Source organism: Trypanosoma melophagium (assembly GCF_022059095.1).
Source record: "Trypanosoma melophagium isolate St. Kilda chromosome Unknown ctg3segment0, whole genome shotgun sequence".
NCBI classification, from domain to species: Eukaryota; Euglenozoa; class Kinetoplastea; order Trypanosomatida; family Trypanosomatidae; genus Trypanosoma; species Trypanosoma melophagium.
The window spans coordinates 705,870-718,121 of record NW_027125162.1 but is presented as its reverse complement, the minus strand read 5'-3'; the positions used below and the strand labels follow the sequence as shown (position 1 = coordinate 718,121).

The window sequence follows — 12,252 nt, the reverse complement described above, 5'->3', positions numbered from 1 at the left end:
AAAGATAATTAAAAATAAAAAAGGAAATGTGGAAACAAGCAATTCACCTCTACAGTAAGACCTGCGGGCAGAGAAGAAACAAAAAAAGCCAATTCCTTTCACTTTCCAGCCTATACCTTTACTTATCTTTGGTAAGAAAGGCTCTCTATCAGCCCAACCTTAGTTGGATTCGTCAAAAGCGGACCCTTTTACAAATGAAAAAAAAGGAGCAGAACAAGAAAAAAAAAAACATTAAAGGAAACCCTCTTTAAGCATAAGGGTAATTACCAATGACTTCTCCCATTAGAAGAATCAAAGGGAAAAGAAGTAAAAAAAGAAATAAAAAAAATTACTTTAGTTGAAAGAATCCCTAGTCAAAGCAGCAGGGGAACAACAACACTAATAAAGAACGCACATACACACACACAAAAAAAAAAAACAGGACTTCTTTACAGTACCTCTCTTGTTCTGTTGTCTTCTTTTTTTCCTTCACCGAAACATAGAAACACCTTCTTTTGTTGTAAAATAATTTTTCTTTCCTCTTTTTTTATTTTTTCTTTTGTTATTCAAGCACTGAAACAGGCTTGCACAGACACACGCAAAAATATATATATATATATATATATATATTCAAAACATATTTCAATGAAAACAATTAAAGGAAGGGCCTGAAATGTTCTTCATTTTATAGAAGGGAGGAACAGGCATCATGTATCAGGAAGCAAAACTCCGCTTGAACCACAAAGCCGTTGCCATTTATAGAGACAGGATTCTTCAAATTGATTACTGGTTTCACCCAAATAAACAAGCAAGAGCAAATAATTCTGCCATATTTCCTCCCTTTTATCGCACCCCTCTATTTCCAGTACACCCTCTCCTTTTTTTTCTCCCTTTCTCCGAGTAGATTTCAATATATATATATATATATATATATATATATATATATATATATATATATATATTGAAATATATCTACGCACATCTATATGTGCATATGTATTGTATTGGTGAAGAACGAAGGGGAGTAAATTCATAAAACCCAGGTGAACTTCTCCAGAGGTATCAATGGAGTCGTTTTCAAACCAGTGATAAGAAATCATTTTTTCTTCGTTTTTCTCTTCTTTTTGATTTTTTTCTATTTTCTTTCTATTCGGACCTTGTTCACTCTATTTCTAACTGCTGGTTGTGCAGAAAGAAATAAATAAGGCACCGTAGGAACAACGCTGACGTGGTGACAAAAGCACACACATATATATAAACACACAATAGCAACTGCAGTTATAGAAGTAATATGATTCGACACTTCACTGGATTCCAATATATTCATAAAAATGCTGATAATACTGTTGATATTCGAGTCACTATCATACATTTTTATCAGTAATAGTAATAATAACAATAGTAATAACAATAATAATAATAATAATAATAATAATAATAATAATAATAATAATAATACTAATAATAGTAACAATAATAATAATAGTAATAATACTACTAATAATAGTAATAATACTAACAATAAAAAGGGGAAAATACAATTTTGTTATTGAAATCATTGGGAGTAGAATAAGTCCTTACTTGCTATACTTTGCACAGGTAATTTTTTTGAGTCATTGCTTTCTTCATAATAACTATATATATATATATAATATTATATCATATCCTCAAGCGTGTGAAGCAATATTCGAGCTAAGCACGGATTCCCCCAATATTAGAGGAGAGTATGTCTTTTTCTCTTTTTTTCTCTTCTCCGCATTACCGATCAAACAATGGCAGCTCCATTCACCACTTACTGGTGTGGATTTCCATCATTACTACTACTATCTACGGTATTCGTATTTGTAATCTCCGTTTCATTTGCTGGACCCAATTCAGTGGTATTCTCCAACTCCTCCAAACGACATTGCTGGCGTAGACGTGCATACCACTCAGGACTACCAACACCCGCCTCAGTGCCAATCGCCACCCAACCACTACTATCACCACCACCACCATTACCAATAGTATTACTATTACCAGCAGCAATAGCGGCAGTGTTACCGGGATCATCATTACTACTACTATGAGTAATAGAACCCGAGTTGGTGATATCATTAACTTGATAAATCTCACGGTCTTTACTCTTGACAAGCCTAGGAATTCCGCTGGTATATTTCGTGGACAAATGTATTCTTTCACGTTGGCTTCTCCAATCTGGTGATATAGCTGTGGGAGAAGTACTATTTTCTGCACTTCGTACAAGATGTGGCAAACACAATCGGCTTCCTCGTTCCGCAGAATCTACAACAGACCCTTCCACGGCTCCTGAATTCATGGATGTCTCCATCAATTCAACGATTGGTGTACCCTCTATAAGGGTGGTATCTCGATATCTCAAATAATTGTTATCATTATTATTATTATTATTATTATTATTATTATTATTATTATTATTATTATTATTATTATTATTATTATTATTATTATTATTATTATTATTAGGACAAGATCGTGAAGACGAAAGATTTAAACTTATTGCAGGATTTTTTGAATGTTTACCAGTAGATGCATCAACAAACTCCCTTTTTCCATCTGCAGGAGTATGTGGGTAAGTAACAGAAGTAGCTGACCCAACCAAAGGGTTGTTAGACCTTAATTGTGCGACATCAGACCCACTACAATTAAACTGTAATCCTGAAGATAATCCAGATGATCCAAAATTGTGGATAAATGATCGATGTACGTGTTTAAGTAAAACCGCCTTGGCATTTTTAAGTGTTCTCGCATTATTTATATCATTCTGCATGTTAGGATTTCCACGAGAACTATCTAACAATGGGAAATCAGTAATTGAATCTACGTTACTATGTCCCTCGGAACGCAACGATTTAGACCCTCGCCTTGTATCAGCATACTGAGTACTTGTTACGGAAGAGCATAATACACGAGGTAATAAATACTTCTGTTCATCATGCTGATATTGACTTCTCATTCGCGCTGAATTAGGTTGTCCATATGCATCTTTCTCTAAAAACATGATACCGTTACTTGGGGAATAATGTCCCTCTTTCTGTTGATATGATGAAAAGTGATGTGCCTTAAACTCTGGTTGTGTGAGATCATTGCTAGCTCTCCTTTGAGATGTTCCCGTACTCTTTTCTATTAATCGACCACTAGACGATTTAACCTCATCCACATTCACAAAAGTCGGTAGATTCGCTACAAAAATGCTTTGAGATCCAACTGAAATATCTTCTGTACGTCCTGTGCCAACATCTGCAGTTGACTCCTCTTGTGCCTTTATTATAGTGGGCGAATGTAAATTAGTATTCCGTAGATGTTCATATTCTTCTGAGGTTTGGAACACATGTGGTGGGTGAATAAGAAAGGAATTTTTGCGCTCGTTTGTAGATACTCGCGATGTACTCTGTGTATTACAACTATATTCCTTCAAAGTCGACGATGAACCTTTACGATCACTACTGCTTCTGTGACATCGTTGCCGGGTACCGCTTAGTGAAACTCCCATTAGTTAATCACCAATGGGAAAAGAAAGTTCACTGCTATATATTCCTTTATTTGTTCCTCCTACCACCCCTTGTTTTCGGTTCTTGTTTGTATTTTGTGTGTACCTCAGTAAGTAACTAAGTGGATCTACACACCGCACCCTTGTCCTAACTGTAGAATAAATACTTATTCGTGTTGATGCAAGACACAACACCCACAGACACAGTTCTGTGGTCGGAACGCTTACTCAACGTAAACAGCTAAGAAAAAAAAGAAGGAAATCAAGGTAGGGAAAATATTATAAACAAAAAAAAAAAAAAAAAGGACAGCCCCGCCCCTTACTATGGTGAAAATAGCTAGTTGCCACTTTATTTTGTTTTTATTGTGCGTGTGTGTGTGTGATACATCAAAAAAAAAAGGTGAGAGATAGATAGATAGATAAGAAAAGAAAGAAAAAACAAATTATAATAAAAGAGAAGCTGATAGTAAATCAATTTTGAGGCAACCTATGGGTATAGCATGAGCGAAAATAAACTAAAATAATGAGATGCAAGAGGGTAAAGAAAAAAAAAAATATATATAAGAAAAAGACAGGAGGGGGAAGGAAAGAGGGAGAGAGCGCAAGAAACAGTTGTTCTACAAATAACGATCCCCACCCAGGTTTCCATCCTAGTACGCACTGAATATTACCAATTAAATAGTGATAACGACGCCAATAAAAAATTAAAAAAAAAAAAAAAATAAATAAATATATATATATATATATATATATATATATATATATATATATATATCATCCTCTCTCTTTCTTTCTCTCTTTACATTTCTGCACAAATCTTCACCTTACTTCAAAAGAGAGAGATAGAGAGAAAGAGATTACAAAGTTTCCCACCATGTGTAGTTGCGATGGTGTGTCCCATAACACACCCGCACCCACACCTCATTACTCCAGATTACTTTTTGTCCCCAACTAGACTATTCTTCTGAGTCTAAAAAGGGCTTCATGTATTCTGGTACATGCGAAAAAAAAGTATGTGAAAGTGCCTCACGTGCTGTTATTCGATGAGACGGATCGCCGTGAAGCATCTTCTTTAAAAGATCATAAAGCCAAAAACGTTGCTGCATCATTTCATCTAAAATAGATTTAATTGGAGTCTCTTGTTCTCCACCTCCTGCCACAGCCCCAACGTCCTCAGTGGCCTCACCCACAGCGGGAGTGGGACTTAATCCCTTAGCAATACGTTTCTCCTCTGTTGAAAGCATACATTTACGCACCAACTCTGCAAGAGTACGGTATTGAAAATAGCATCGCCACTCTACAGGGGGTGCATTTTCCTGGCGAAGAAGATATTCACTTTCATTTAAAAGATAAAAGGAAGGGTTACCTTTTGATTTATCCTGAGTTTCTTTAGAGTCACTACCCAGCATACTCTGACTCTCAGGTTCAGAGTCTTCGACATCATAGTAGTTAAAAGTACGTTTTCCTTTCTTTAGTAGCGAAATTGGTAATGGACCCAGCTTCTCTTCGATAAGGTAAAGTTGATGATAATCACAACTCCCCGGTAAAAGTGGAAGTCCAAGCAGTAGTTCTGCAAGTAAACATCCTGTTGACCATATATCAATTGGTGGTCCGTAACCCGCAGCAAGAATAACTTCAGGGGCACGATAATATCGTGACTGAAGATATGTATGTATGTTATCTCCATCATAACAACTACTACTAAAATCAATTAGTTTAATATGAAGAGATGGTATAGTAGAAGATTTTGCAAGATTTCCATTCTGATCTCTCAGTCCTGTTAAACCTTTACTTTGACCAATACCTCCTCTTTTATTCATAGAAATCACAGGATGAATACGAAGAGCCGATGGAGCATGTAAAGATCCCTCCATGGCGTTAGATGTGGACGCATCAAGCAAGTTATTCCTTAAATTTCTCTTTACTGATCGTCCCAAAAGTACACCAGATGATTCTAATGTTATCTTAGCAGTATCACCAGTAGTAGTACCACTAATAATACTACTACCAGAAAGAGTAGTAGATGAAAAACAAGAACCAAGCGTTAGTAAAACGTTTTCAGGTTTAATATCACAATGAACCAAATGACATTCCTCATGTAGTAGAGTTAATGCGGACAAAATTTTTCGCCCAATAGCTTGAATATGGTACATAGGAAGTCCCTTAAAACCATTAATTTGTACATACTCAAAGAGATTAGCTCCATAACGTTCCATTACAATACAGTGATGTCCATAACAAACTCCATGAGCATAAATTTTGGCAACATATTGACAACGAGGATCTGAAACAGGTATTCCACTAGTATGAAATGTAGATTCATTACACTTTTCTTTCCTATTACTATGACGTCTTTGTGAAGCAGTTTGTGCACCAATGTATACTAACATTTCTGCTTCCATTACAGATTGTTTTTCAAACAAAGCTCGACTTTTCACAACTTTTACAGCTACTAAAGGTGGATGTGTTGGTACCATAGATGGATCACTAAAAGGGATATATTCATGTGAACATTGCCAATATTGAAAATCTTCACCTTCAATTTCGCTTGGATGCAAAAAACGACGATTAACAATACGTAAATCTTTACATAGAAAAACTTGACCAAAAGTTCCAGCTCCAAGAAGATCAACTACTTCTAACCATCCCATTAGAATCATTCCTACATAAACAACTAAATCATCATTTTCATTGTCAACCCGACGACTTACACCATCTATAGTATGAACTTTACTTTTCCATGATCGTACCTGAGTAAGTGCACGATGAGGAGCTGCAGGTGATGGTTCATCTTTTAATTTTCCTGGTCCAGAAGGAACTCCTGTTGTATAATCTTCAGTAGCAATAGTTCCGGCTGCTTCTTTAGAAACAGAATAAGCTGCAGAACCTGAAGAGGACCTACAAAAAGAACTCTCTTTAGGTGCTACTGAAGTAGCAATAATATTTACTCCCTTTTCAGTAGAGAGTTTTCCTTGAAGTTGAGAAATTTCATCATCTACAAACTGTGCTGAAGCAGGTTGAGAAAGCATCTGTACATCACTATGTCTTTGTTTTAGTTTCATCTGTTGATTTATTTTTCGATACACAAATCCTACAAATAAAGTGGTTTGCAATAATGGACGCCGATCAATTAAGGCTACTATAGAGGGATCCATAGCCGTAGTGAAACTCCGTTGTAATTCATCAGGTTGTCGATACGTAAAACAATGAAGAAGTGGTGAAACATTTGATACAATTTGCTTATTTGGATGTTCAAGACCCCAATGCGATCCTAGACTATAATAGCCAGAGGGTAATCCAATATTTGTTGATGATGAGATAGAATGAGCCCATGAAGGAGACGAACGCCAACGTGCATTATTAGCAGGTTCTACGAGTTTATTATTATTATTATTATTATTATTATTATTATTATTATCTTCTTTACCGCTTAAAAAGAGGGCCTCATAAATGTCATAAACCAGTCGAAGAGATTTCTTCTGGTTTTGATCATTTAAAGAACCCAATAGGGATTGATTTTTATCGTCAGCATCGATACCATCACCGTTTGCAAGACCAGCGTTAGCGTAATTCTTATCCCCATTATTACTATTATTACCATTATTATTATTATTATTATTATTATTATTATTATTATTATTATTATTATTATTATTATTATTATTATTATTATTATTATTATTATTATCATCATCATCATTATCATGACCACCACCATTAGTAACTGAATCCATTTTCTTCGGAAGTTTATTAGCAGAACTCTTTGTTTCAGCGACCCTTTCTTCTTCATCTTCTTGGTCGTCGCCATCGTCGTCCTCGCAGTCTTCTCCTTCACGCGTTAACGTGGTTGCTACTGAATACACATTACCAAGAACAGGAAATTTCCATGTTGAAAAGGGTTGTACACCAGGTGTAAAGTTCTTTGAGGAAGAAGAACTACTAGGAAGCAGAGAAAGTGTTGGTGTAACTGTACACTTTCTCTGTAGAGGAGTTATATCTTCATTAAAACTCGCACTACTTTTTAATTGAGATGTGGAAAAAATTGTAGATTCATTCATTGGCGGGTGATTAGATGTAAATTCACCATTTTCCATACCCGCATCAATACGTATATCACTAGAGGGGTTTTTTTCTTCCTCTCTATCAGCTATTTGTGCTTCAAAAATAGACTGTTCAACGTCTTCTTTTGACGAAAAAGGGATATTGCTATTATTCATCTCCTGCATACTACGAGCCCGTGGTATACCATGAATATCTGAAAATAAACCCGGTAAAGGGTGTAAAGAAGAAAACAAAATTGGATTCATATAAAAAGAAACGTCACTGCCAAAATGTGCATGTGGATGTGATAACGAACTGCAAGACGGTGTTGGTGCCGCCGCACGGCACCCTTTTAAACGCATATACGAAATATCGCTAGCTGAAAGCGAAAGGCGATTCACCACCACATCCTTATCTTCACCCGCCACTCCACATTTACACGTCCAGTCTTCTTCAACGTTGAGTCCAAGCGGGGCGGAATAAGCCATACTTTTCTTTTTCCGCTTAAAGGCATCGCAAGGGGCAGAGGCATGTAATAACGGGTGAGACTCTGAAAGACAACATTCCTGATTCACACCCTCATCGGCGAGATGAAGTTTTAAGCGGCGTGTTCCCTTACGCATGTTTGACTTCTTATTAGATGGTGAACTCATTTTTCCCATTTCCGTTTCTTTGTTTGTTTATTACAACCACCTGTGTGTCCGCTTCTTTTTTTGTTTGTGTGTTTTTTGCTTTCTATCCCTTTTTTTTCTTTTTTCGTCTTAAAGATAGTAAGGTAGTAAGAATGCCCTTTATTTTTGATCTTGTTTTGATTTTCGGCTTTTTCCCCTTATTTTTATTTTTTTTTGTTTTCTCAACAAGAAAACTAACTCAAAAAAATAATTTCAGTTAAGAACCCAAATAGCAATCACTCGGAGTAATACAACAATATAATCAATAATCTTATTTCAATGTTTTGTACCATTTACACACACACACACACAGACACACACAGGCACACACGGTGAGTATTTTTGTGTTTGATTTTTTTTTTCTTTTCTAAATAAGTCCGTAAATTCAGTGACGAAATCGCCCGTCAGGACTCTTTGTGGTTTAAACATCACATTGACAGAAAGAGAAAAAAGAAAAAATATATTTATTATCTCAGAGCATTAAGCATATAAAATGAAACGACAAGAAACTTTTCAGTTTCGCTACATCAGGATAAAAGAAATCAATTTTTGACGAACCAAGTAAAGGAAACAAACAAAGAAGAAAAAAAAATGCAATGAGTAAAAGAAAAGAAATCGACGGTAAGCGTCGACGCACACCGGGCAAAGGGAAACGAAAAGAAAAAAAACTAAATGAAGGTGTTTACACAACCTTCTTTTAGATATATCGACATAGTTTGTTCTTCCTGTAGTCATTTTAAAATGGGTTCATTGCATTACTTTTTTTGATTCTCTGTGGAACTAGTAGAATTAGCACTACTATTATTACAACAACCAACGCCACCACAACACATAGAGGTAGAATTCATTGGTTCATCTACTTTAGATGTACTTTGGAGTTGTTTTAGAATACTTCTTATGTAGTATTCACCAGCTCGGTATGAGCTGCGCACCATAGGCCCAGATGCGCAATACAAGAAACCCATTTCTAAAGCCTCCTTCTCCCACATTTCAAACTCCTTTGGATGTGCATATCGACTGACTTTCAGACGTGTGCGTGCCGGTTGTAGATATTGACCAAGAGTTACGGCAGAAACCCCAGCAGTGCGCAAGTCACGTAATGTTTGTCGTACTTCTTCTTCCTTCTCACCGAGTCCTAACATAATACTACTTTTTGTAAGCATTTTACCCTTCGTAAAAGTGTTTACGTGTTCAAGTACCTTGAGTGACTGGCGGTATGAAGCTCGCCGATCACGGACATTAGGTGTAATACGTTCAACACATTCAATGTTATGCGCATACACACTGAGTGGTGATGCAGCGACCATTTCAACAAGTTTAAGATCACCATGAAAATCACCCGCCAATGCTTCAAGAAGCAATTTTGGATTTTTATCTTTAATAGCGTTAATGCATCGTACGACATGTTCTGCCCCACCATCTGGTAAATCATCACGATCAACCATTGTCATCACAATATAATCAACCCCCATTTCCGAAACAGCATCTGCAACTTTCTCAGGTTCTTGAGGATCCAGTGGTGGAGGTTTGCGGCTTGTCAATACCGAACAAAAACGGCATCCACGCGTACAATGTGTTCCCATTACCATGATTGTGGCTGTCGCACTACCTTCCTCCTCATCACCACCCCAGCATTCCCCAATATTTGGGCACTTGGCTTCTTCACACACCGTAGCCAATCGTTTCTCCCGCATGGATCGTCGAATTTTGTTAAACCGTGGTCGCTGCGAAATACCTTTTGGAACCTTTAGTTTTATCCACGGCGGTAGTGGTTCCTCACCACGCTTCAGTGGCCCAATCGCGGCGGCGGTGGGTGGAAGACCTTCGGGGAGATCGAGAAAACCCTCTAGTGTGTTTTTACCGCTCGTATCATTCGCCAACCTTTCACGGAACTTCTGCAGGAATATCTGTTTATGCAGGGAATCGCTCTTGGCTTCACTGACAGACTCGGAGGAGGTTGAGTGATGATCGTTTGGGGTTGTTTTTGTCGTTGGAGTTGGAGTTGCTGCTATTGTAGGGAATACTCGGCGACATAATCCAGGCACGCCTCGGTAAAACATATCTCGTTTTCTTTTCGTTTTTGGTTTTTCTTTGTTTTTTCTTCTTCTTTGTTATTGTTGTTGGTATCGGCGTTTTTTTATGTATTTCCAATCGCTTAGGTTTACTTTTTGTCTTTTTTTTTCGGTATTTATTTACCGCTCTTATCCTCCTTAGCTTGTTAACTCTCTTATAGTAACTTGCTTTTGATTAAGAAAGAGAGAGATTTAATCTCCTATACTATGTGTATATCTTGAGAAGAATCAAAAATAAATTTAAGAAAATAACAAATGAAAAAAAAAACATATATGTTTTAGTAAGTTTCTCACTAGAAATAACGAGTAGTAATAACAATTTAATTATCTATTAAATTTTAGAAGTGTCTATTAATAAATCAAAAATTGCAAGTATATGTAGAATCTTGTAAAGTACACAACTGCATATGTTATTTACATCAAGATACATCGATTGAGTTTTCCAGCCAAAGCTAGATTGACAAGAAGAAAAAGAAAAAAAAAGCATCAATAGATAGGTACAAGAAAAACAAAAAAAAATAAACAAATAGGAATTCCACATAAATGGCATCAGGGAAAGCCGTTTTTTTTTCTTTTTTTTTCTACCGTTTTTTTGGTAATATTTCAACCTTAGCCACATCTTTTATTCCCTGTAGTGCTAAATTGGCTATGATACGCTCTGTAATGTTGGCGTCATTGTCCTTTATGTCCAGGTCATTCTTTACCTCTTGGTAAGTGATACGTCCATTTCTATGAACTACTCGTACCCTTCTACAAGAAGTGTTCATTGATTTTCCATTTCCCCCACTAAGATGCCAAACATTGCGCATTAGCACCTCAAATTCCTGATCACTGTTAATTTCAAAGGAAGCATCCCTAAAGAATGAGAGAAATGTATTAAATGAAATATAAGTATCAAGAGGCAAGTCCCACTGCTCCATAAAAGCGTTATGTGCTTCTGAAGAAGTAACACTACCGTTCATAACAGTATCCATACTGTCAACATCAATAAGATCCACAAGACGTCTAAGACGTACAATACCATCAGGACATAATGTCTTGAGTAACTCGTACACTTTTTCAACAATACTGTAACGTCGATCACGTAATTCTCCACGTAATTCATCTACAACTCTACTAATTGAAATTGTACCATTATCTTTTACATCAAAGGCACGAAGAAGCGCCATACACTCTGCCCTGTTCGTTGTCAGCGATGCCTCTTCAAAACCACGTTGTGCCTCTTCCACTGTAAGCATTCCTTCTCCAACAGTATCATTGCGATGAAGTGCGAGTCGTACCAGACGTAGAACATTACCTGGAAAGGCAGACTGTCCATGACGTGAAAGCAGTAATTGACGTTGAAAACGCAGAATCACTGCTTTCGCCTGTGCTGTATCTGAACGTCCAATAACAAGAGGAACATATTGATCTTCCTCATGTTTTGTCTCTCGTGGATCCCTGAATGATTCCTTCGCCGTTGTCGTAGAGAAATCTTTAATTCTCTCCCCATGCTGAGGATCCAATTGCGGTTGATGAGCGGGGTGGGCCCGCTGTTTATGATCGACAATATCCATTAATGTGGCCTGATCAAATACAGGGGAACCCGCAGGAGCAGTCATATTACTTGTCATGGATCGATAATCCGTTGTCCATATCTTCTGCAGATGTGTTGGAAGTACCGCCTTGTGATCGTAATACGCAGCATCTGCCCTTTCCTCACTCCAGTTACCCTGCAGTGTTTCTGTACTGTAGCCCCCAGTCAATAGTTTGGTGCCAGGGAGATAACCACGATTCTTTGGTTGATTTTGGCATCCCTGCAGTCGCTCGCTTAGGCGCTCTTTTGTGTGTTGACCGCCTATCATTATTTGTAAAGAGACTTAAACACACACACACAGAGACACTTAACTAAATGGACTCCGGTGAAACACTTCAAAACCGTAAAAGAAAAGAATGTTTTCTATAGCACATTCAAGGAAAGAAGTAAAAAAAAAAAGAATTT

At 37.0% G+C, this 12,252-nt stretch overlaps 4 protein-coding genes across 4 annotated transcripts; all 4 read right to left on the bottom strand.

Annotated features, from left to right (window-relative positions):
- Positions 1-1,771: 1,771 nt before the first annotated feature.
- LSM04_008079 (uncharacterized protein) lies at positions 1,772-3,490 on the bottom strand (the record flags this gene model as incomplete). Its single annotated transcript, XM_067337248.1, has 1 exon — positions 1,772-3,490. The coding sequence occupies one exon, from the start codon at positions 3,488-3,490 to the stop codon at positions 1,772-1,774; it is 1,719 nt and encodes a 572-aa protein (XP_067189949.1).
- Positions 3,491-4,443: 953 nt separating this feature from the next.
- On the bottom strand, positions 4,444-8,181 carry LSM04_003434 (Protein kinase domain; the record flags this gene model as incomplete). The annotated part of the gene is made up of 1 exon (XM_067337247.1): positions 4,444-8,181. One exon carries the CDS (start codon positions 8,179-8,181, stop codon positions 4,444-4,446), a length of 3,738 nt encoding a protein of 1,245 aa, XP_067189718.1.
- Positions 8,182-8,954: 773 nt separating this feature from the next.
- LSM04_009663 (Radical SAM) lies at positions 8,955-10,259 on the bottom strand (the record flags this gene model as incomplete). The annotated part of the gene is made up of 1 exon (XM_067337246.1): positions 8,955-10,259. The coding sequence occupies one exon, from the start codon at positions 10,257-10,259 to the stop codon at positions 8,955-8,957; it is 1,305 nt and encodes a 434-aa protein (XP_067190011.1).
- Positions 10,260-10,852: 593 nt separating this feature from the next.
- LSM04_007252 (uncharacterized protein) lies at positions 10,853-12,115 on the bottom strand (the record flags this gene model as incomplete). The annotated part of the gene is made up of 1 exon (XM_067337245.1): positions 10,853-12,115. The coding sequence occupies one exon, from the start codon at positions 12,113-12,115 to the stop codon at positions 10,853-10,855; it is 1,263 nt and encodes a 420-aa protein (XP_067189902.1).
- Positions 12,116-12,252: the final 137 nt, after the last annotated feature.